Here is an 8,174-nt window from a genome sequence, read left to right as displayed (position 1 = left end):
TGATTGGGTTGACTTGAGAGCTTATGACTTGCTATTACGTGTTTTAAATATTCATTAATCTAAACTGAATCACATAACAAATAATTTCAAATAAACAATTACACATGAGACATTGATCATAACCACTAAGCTACATTATCCATTCTTGTTAATAAAGGCCCATCCTATGTCCAAACTCCTCTTCATACCTGATCACCTGTATCATGTGTAAAAATAGTTTTTGGGTCAACAAAGGTTGGTGAGTGAACCTTATTGTTATTGGAAAAATAATATGTTTAGGTTTGATTTATTGTGAAAAGGTGCGTTAACCAGTAAATATGTTTGTATGTCATATAACCAAATTAATAACACAACCTCAAACAATAAACAAACCAACTCAAATGATTCAAATGAATATATGCATGTTGCACGGTATCATGGTGTGCCAATGAATGTATGCATGTTACACGGTATTATGGTGTGCTGATGAATGTATGTATGCTGCACAGTATTATGGTGTGCTGCAAGGTCTAAGCTCAATCAAACGAAGTTGACCTCGTAATGTAAATTAGTATACAAAATATCATTTTGGATTTGAGACAAACTTTTATACGTATGCTATATAATCAAACTTGTATACTGGCCAACTTTGTTGATTTTATTTTAATACATGTTGCAGAGAGTTGATGATATTCGAAGAAATCTACTTAAGGTGGATTAGAAATGTACCTAAAACTATGTTTTGTATTTCCTTTTCGTATGTTTATGTTATGGACAAGTTGTTGTAATTTCCTTTCCAATGTTATACTTTTGATTAGAAATGAAAGAAACTTGGTTTATTTAAATACTGTCACATTAACACTTTATGAAGTCTTGACCAATCTCGTTTTCGTCTGACTCCGATGTTTTTGCTATCGATTGGGGTGTGACAAGTGTCCCCTCAAATTTACAGATGAACAGTAACATTTTTCTCTCTCCTCCACTCACAACCACTTCCAACTACTTTTTATAATTAGGGTTGTAGAAAAAGCTCGGAGCTTGCTCGGAGTTAGCTCGGAAAAAGCTCGCTCGATATGGCTCGGTTAGAAAGTGAGCCTAGCTCGGCTCGGCTCATGACGAGCCAAATTGGCTCGGTTTGGCTCGCTTGGTAGCTCGGCTCGGCTTAGCTCGAATTATTTTACTTATAATATATTTTATTTTTATATACATATAATATATTACAAAAAAGTGATTAATATTACATGTATTTAGGCTTGTAGTTTGATATCTATGACATATTTAAAGGTTGATTGCCGTGCTAATGAACAAATATTGTATTTACTTGAAATATAAAACTTCTTTTGCGTTGTTGAACGTGATTTTGGCTTGTAATGTATTAGGTTGAACTTATTTTAAATATGTTCTTTTGAAGTATTGAATAATATTTTAGAATATTAAATTTTGAGAGCTATGTATTAATTTTTAATTTGAAAACCGAGCCAAACCAAGCCGAGCCGAGCCAGCTCGGTTTAAAACCAAGCCGAGCCCGAGCTTAGATTTTCAGCTCGGTTTCAAATTCACGCCGAGCCAGCTCGGTTTATAATCGAGCCAAGCCCGAGCTTGCCTAGCTCGGCTCGGCTCATGAACAACCCTGTTTATAGTATAAGAACAACCTCTCAGAATTTGGTGGAAGGGATGTAAATGTGTAACGTTCTGTATTTTTCAAGCTTTTTCCATTTTAATTTTAATTCGTTTTTTATGTTCAATCCTTTGTAATTCAAGAATTAATCATAATAGAAACTATATTTTGTATCATCTTTGTTTAATTATACTTGCATAATGCGTAAATGTTTCGCGAATACGCGTTTTAATTCAAAACCGAGCCATACATTAAGATCATATTTTATCTGAAATATTATTCATACATGATTTATTATTACACCTGCTTGCATACACTTAAAACACCCAAAAGCATTCTTAACTATGTGTTTTGAGCACCAAATAACCAACAAAACAACCAAAAGGACCAAAAATGAAATTTCTCTCATCCTAACTCCCAACCAACTCATTTAAAACTCCACCACTTATCCCACTTATAAATACGAACCCCTAACATCTTTTAAACATTTTCACCACTTTCTAAATCACTCTCAAACACTCTCTAATTTTCCAATTCTTCCACTTTGGGTAGAAAGTTCAAGAACCAAAATAGTGAATTTTGATATTTCTTCTTACACTTTTCTTCTTGCTTTTCTTTTTCTCCTTCCTTTGATAACCTCTAGGAGTATTACCATATATTTACCAAGGTAAACAAAGTTGGTATACCATCATTTTGAGATCCAGGTGAGGATTTTTTTTAAACTTTATAAACATGTTCATCTTTACTTTGTTTTTGGAACATAATTGCACCAAACCAAGTCACCAACAAACTTCCATGTTGATGGGCTTGTGTTAAGGTTTTGTTCCAGAAACTTTAAGGTTCATATGCCTTTTTAAGTTCTTGTAAGTCTATAGGTAATCTCCAAGTCATAAAGTGAGTAAACCTACACCACGCCTCCAATATGGCAATATTGGAAGTACTCGTCTAGGTGATACCTCACTTGGTTACTTAGCAAATAGATAGTTTAGTTATGTTCTTCATAATTGTATTCATGATCATTCGAATCAACCATGTGGTGATTTTGTGCAATGGTGAAAATCTTGAGGTTTGTGGATTACCGCTACCTTTAATACATGACAAATACATGTCTATAATATACCTAATAATATACATATACATATATAATAACCGAACCATAATATCAACTGAAAACATGGTTGAATGTTATGTGTTAAGGTAGAAATTATATTTGCTTTAGACTCCTTATTTTGGACTTCTAATGAGTGTGACACTCATGAAAAACACAAACTAAAAATAGTGTCCAAATAAGTATCTAGGCAAGATATGTTTTATGTATTTTCAAAATTATAAGTTTTCCATTTATATTCCAATCCTAAAATCCTCATACTCACACACTTTTGTTTACCATTTTAGGGTAAACTTTGATGACTCCATCCTTCAAAACCTTTGACTTGCATTTTGTGGAAATCTTCGCAAACCTTTATTTCATACTTGACCTATTTTACGCTTTAAACACTATTAGGGTTGCAAGTTGCAACATGTATCTGTATTAAATTTACAATCACACATACAATCAATCTTATGTAAACACTCAATCCTTAAACATGCATACTTGTTATGCTACTTATACATACTAGGACAAATCTTATGCATGCTACCTATCATTAACTTTAAAAAGTATTCCTTAACATGTATAACGCTATAGGATTAGCACAATGCCCCGTTTCTTGGGTGATTGTTAAGTATTCAATATTTATGTTCTTATTCACTTCGGTGATAAGGTTATGTTAGTGGAAACTTTGGGTTGATATTTAATATTGCATGTTAGCATGATTATATGACTTAGCATACAATTAACATGTGGATCTAAGATTTTATTCGTACTTATGCTATGTAGACAAACTAGTATGCTCACCGACATAATTTGTGTTGACGGGTATTTTATACATGTTACAGAAAATATTTGATGATGATTCGCAAGAAAAGACATAGGGTGGATTAGATACTCACCTAGTTTTAATTTATGCATTTTAATATTGTTAGTTTTGAAATTTCACTTGTCGTACTTTCCATTTTAATGAACAATGTAATGCTTGATTTAGTGAAATGAAATGAAATTTTAGATTTTAATTTATTATCGCAAATTTAGTGTTATATTGTCTTTGAGTAATCTATTACGTCTCGACTCGATGTTTCGCCATCGGTTGGGGTGCGACAAAATGCTCTAAGTGTGTTTCTAGTATAAGTGTTTTTCTAAAGTGACAATTGACTATACATGTTTTTTTGATGTTTTTGAAGTTGCTTATTGTGATGGTCTTAATCAAATAGTTAGGGTAAACTTTACAAGAAAAAAAAACATATAACAAAGGGTAGTTCATAATATAGTAATAAAGACTCCCCCCTAACATTTAAATGACAATAGTTATGTCAATGAGTCGTAGATTAATTGGTTTGGGAGGAAACATTCCATGGCTTTTCAATGTGGAGGTCATGGATTGGAGTCTCACTTGGTACGATATTTTTCAAGTAGGTTAGGGGTTTTACTATAATGGGCCTTTGAGCAGTGGTTTCCCATGAAACGGTAGGCAGGTTTGGTCACCAATGCTGTTTGTGTTCGCAGAGCATGAGTTTTCACCAATAGGTTTACCTAAGTGGCCGAACTTATATATTATTCGTTGGCCGTTAAAAAAATGACAATATTATTCGGTTATTTGTAACCGATCATCATTTAATTAATTTTAATAATCACAGTAGACTTTATCCACCCATATTAAGATGGGGCTAAAACTAATAAAGTAACAGAATCATACAAAATAAAAAATATATATAAGAGATGCATTTAAAATCGCATTTATTAGTAAGATTTTTTTATGCTTATCTATGAGACATTATATAATCAATTTTAAGATAAAATTTATATCAGTTTGTAAACAACAACGCAGAGAAGAATAAAAGAATACACGTATAGTCCACAAAATGGATGTTCCAGCTAGTATCAATTAACAGTTGACTTCTGATAAATAGAAAATATAAAATGAAACTCTCAAAACTTTATCATAGAATCAAAGATCAATGGAAAACATCGTTTTATACTATAATTAGCAAACATTATTATATTATTAATTCTATACCGAGACTCACTATTTATGAGCCAAGGAAAAGTAAAACATTAGACGGATTGTTCTTACCTAAATTATTACCACATCTGACTATGATACAAAAATGAAAAAGAAATCTAATCTTAAAAAAGTAATTCAATTCATATCGTTTGCGTATACATATATACATACATCACAATAATAAAATTGTAGATTAAACTACCAACATGGTCCCTGAGGTTTGGTCAATTTTGTCACTTTAGTCTAAAATTCAAACCTTTTGAATCTGGGTCCCTATGGTTTCAATTTTATTGTCATTTTCATCCAAAAGCAAAATCTGTTCAGATTTTTCAATTAACCTTCAGTTTTTTTGTCATTTTCCTCTCTTTTAATGAAGAGCAAAATAGTCAGATTTTTTTAATTTGTTGTAATAAAACGTTAAAAGACCATTTTGTCCATCATTAAACAGGAAGAAAAAGACAGAAAAGTTGGATGTTAACTGAAAAACTTGATCAGATTTTGATTTTGGATGAAAATGGACAACAAAATTAAAACCACATGGACCCAGATTTAAAAGATTTGAGTTTTGGATTAAAGTGATAAAAGTGACTAAACCTTAGTAACCATTTTCGCAGTTTACTCTAAAATTGTGTGTGTATATATATTGTATAACAAATCTTAATATTTAAAATCAATATTCCCGGCCTTATTTAGCTCTCCAACCATCCACCTCCTCTCCAACGTTTCACACAGGCTTACTCTTCCTCTTTTCATCCATCCACAAACCCTAGCTACCGGCAACTGCCGGTCACCTCACCGACGGATTATCTGCTGCTAAATGCACGATCGGTCAATCAAACGTTGTAACCTACGACAAAAAATGGTGTCACGGAAATCTTTTAAGTCTTTGTTCTGGCTGTTGTCGATAATCTGTTTGGATTTGAATGGAGTTAGGGCTGACGTCAGTCACAAAAACGCATACGCGACGATGATGTATATGGGGACACCAAGAGATTACGAGTTTTACATTGCGATTAGAGTTATGTTACGATCTTTATCGAAGCTTCGAGTCGATGCGGATCTTGTTGTGATTGCTTCTGTTGATGTTCCTGCTCGTTGGATGCATACGATGTACGTTTACTTCATTTTTATTTGAAAAAAATGAAAAGTTTTGTTGCTTTGCTACGGTACGCTCGCTGGCTGGCGTAGGTTAGCAGCTTGTTTAGGCACATGTGTATATATTTTTTTTAAATCACAAGTTTGACATTATGGTTTGTGAAATTGTGATGCTTGGCATTGAATCTACGATATGTATATAAATTATAATGATATTGCTATATAGTATTATTTGTTTCTATACTTGTATAGTGACTAGCTGCTACAAAATAGTTTAATTGGTCATTTTTAGTTGTAATGTGTTATATATGTTCTTTATAGGGCGTTTCTTAAGCGTGTCTTAACGGGTCATAACAAGTCTTAATGGGTTATTACGAGAATTGGGAAAATTACAAAAATAAGCATTGACGAAACAAAGGTATCAAAATAGACAAAACGCTGACTAAGCCGGCTTGTTATGTCCACAAATTTCCAGCTTAGCCCACAAATTTCCCGGCTAATGTCTATTTTGATAATTTTATTTGGTCAATGATTATTTTTTTCATTTTCTCGAGAATTAGTGCGTCGTATTGTGTCTTAATGGGTTGGGATGGTTCTGAATGATATGATGTAACAGGGAAGAGGAAGATGGTGCGAAGGTTGTGCGAGTTGAGAATCTAAACAACCCATACATAAGTGATACTAGCCATGATAGATTTAAATTAACGCTAAACAAATTGTACGCGTGGAGCTTAGTAGAATACGAAAGGGTCGTCATGCTTGATGCTGATAATCTTTTTCTTCAAAAGACCGATGAACTGTTTCAATGTGGCCAATTTTGTGCAGTCTTTATTAACCCTTGCGTTTTCCATACAGGCCTCTTTGTATTGGAGGTATATATGTCTATCTGCAAGCTGCATTTTTTTCTTCCATTAAATGAAGTATGATCTGAAGCTGAGTTTGTCTTGAGTAATGGTTTTAATTTGACATTATTTGCAGCCATCGTCGAAGGTGTATAAGGATATGTTACGCGATTTAGATAATAGGAGAGATAATCCAGATGGAGCTGATCAAGGTTTTATTGGAGGTTACTTTCCTGATCTTCTTGATCAGCCCATGTTTCATCCACCCTCTGATGGAACCAAACTTGATGGTACATTCAGACTTCCTTTGGGTTACCAAATGGATGCTTCTTATTATTGTAAGTCATTCAAACATGCTTGTACCTTTGTAGTACTACAGCTATGCTTCTTTTGACACAAAAGAACAATAAAATTTGTTGTTTTTTGAATTTTGAATGTGTTGAAGATCTAAGATTAAGGTGGAGTGTACCATGTGGACCAAACAGTGTGATCACATTTCCTGGTGCATCATGGTTAAAGCCTTGGTATTGGTGGTCGTGGCCCGTTTTACCGCTAGGCATCCAATGGCATGAACAACGGCGTGAAACTATAGGGTATAGCATGTACATTATTTTTAACAATATTATAGTATTTGTTATTCATGTTATATTCAACATAATTAGTACTGTTTCGGTTCAACATTTTTTATTCGTGACAGGTACGATTCAGAGATGCCTTTCGTGCTAATCCAAACTATAATTTACTTATGCATTATAGCGGTCACGCGCTTGGCTCGTCCAACTCTAACAAAGTTATGCTATCGCGGTGCAGACAAGAATTTAACCATAATCCAAACAAGCCTTAAAGCTATAGCCATATTATCCATCATCATATCATATATGCTCCCATTCATGCTAGTCCCTCATACAATCCATCCGATTTTAGGGTGGACCATGTACTTATTAGGGTCCTTTGCTCTCTCATGTATCACCATAAATGTTTTTCTTCTCCCGTTACTACCGGTTTTGACCCCTTGGTTGGGGATCATAGGAGTCCTTTTAGTCATGGCTTGCCCATGGTATACAGATGGTGTTGTGAGGGCTTTATCGGTTTTCGCATATGCGTTTTGTGTTTCACCGGTTCTATGGATTTCAATGGGGAAAATTAGATCATCTCTTCATATTTCACTTGAGAGGGAAGGTTTTCTGCCCAGCCGACTCACCGATTCAACTCAGTCTAATGGTTTTAATAAGTTATATTGACATAAAAATTATAAATATATCTGTAGAAAATGAATGGATTTATGATCATGCTTTTTTTAGATGAATAGGGATTGTTAATGTATGCAGAATTTTGATGAAATGTGAACATATTTTTAAACAGAAGTGACTGAATCGAAAGGTTGAGTTGAAAGGGTTGTTAAGTTATTGACCAATGAGCTTATTTAGCTATTGGCCTACGAAATTTGTCACCGATTAACAAATTCTATCTTTGCATATTATAGCAAAATTACAACAGAAGAATGATTGGCTTAAACATGTAGCATAAATATTAGCTTGT

At 33.5% G+C, this 8,174-nt stretch overlaps 1 protein-coding gene across 1 annotated transcript; it reads left to right on the top strand.

The window, feature by feature from the left end:
- The first annotated feature begins 5,465 nt into the window (after positions 1–5,465).
- On the top strand, positions 5,466–7,891 carry LOC110925714 (putative glucuronosyltransferase PGSIP8). Its single transcript, XM_022169582.2, has 5 exons — positions 5,466–5,808; positions 6,410–6,665; positions 6,772–6,973; positions 7,081–7,228; positions 7,333–7,891. Exons 1-5 carry the CDS (start codon positions 5,516–5,518, stop codon positions 7,874–7,876), a joined length of 1,443 nt encoding a protein of 480 aa, XP_022025274.1. The 5' UTR covers positions 5,466–5,515; the 3' UTR covers positions 7,877–7,891.
- Positions 7,892–8,174: the final 283 nt, after the last annotated feature.

The sequence above is a fragment of the Helianthus annuus genome, chromosome 17, assembly GCF_002127325.2.
Source record: "Helianthus annuus cultivar XRQ/B chromosome 17, HanXRQr2.0-SUNRISE, whole genome shotgun sequence".
Lineage (NCBI taxonomy): Eukaryota > Viridiplantae > Streptophyta > Magnoliopsida > Asterales > Asteraceae > Helianthus > Helianthus annuus.
This window is presented reverse-complemented; position numbering and strand designations above follow the sequence as displayed.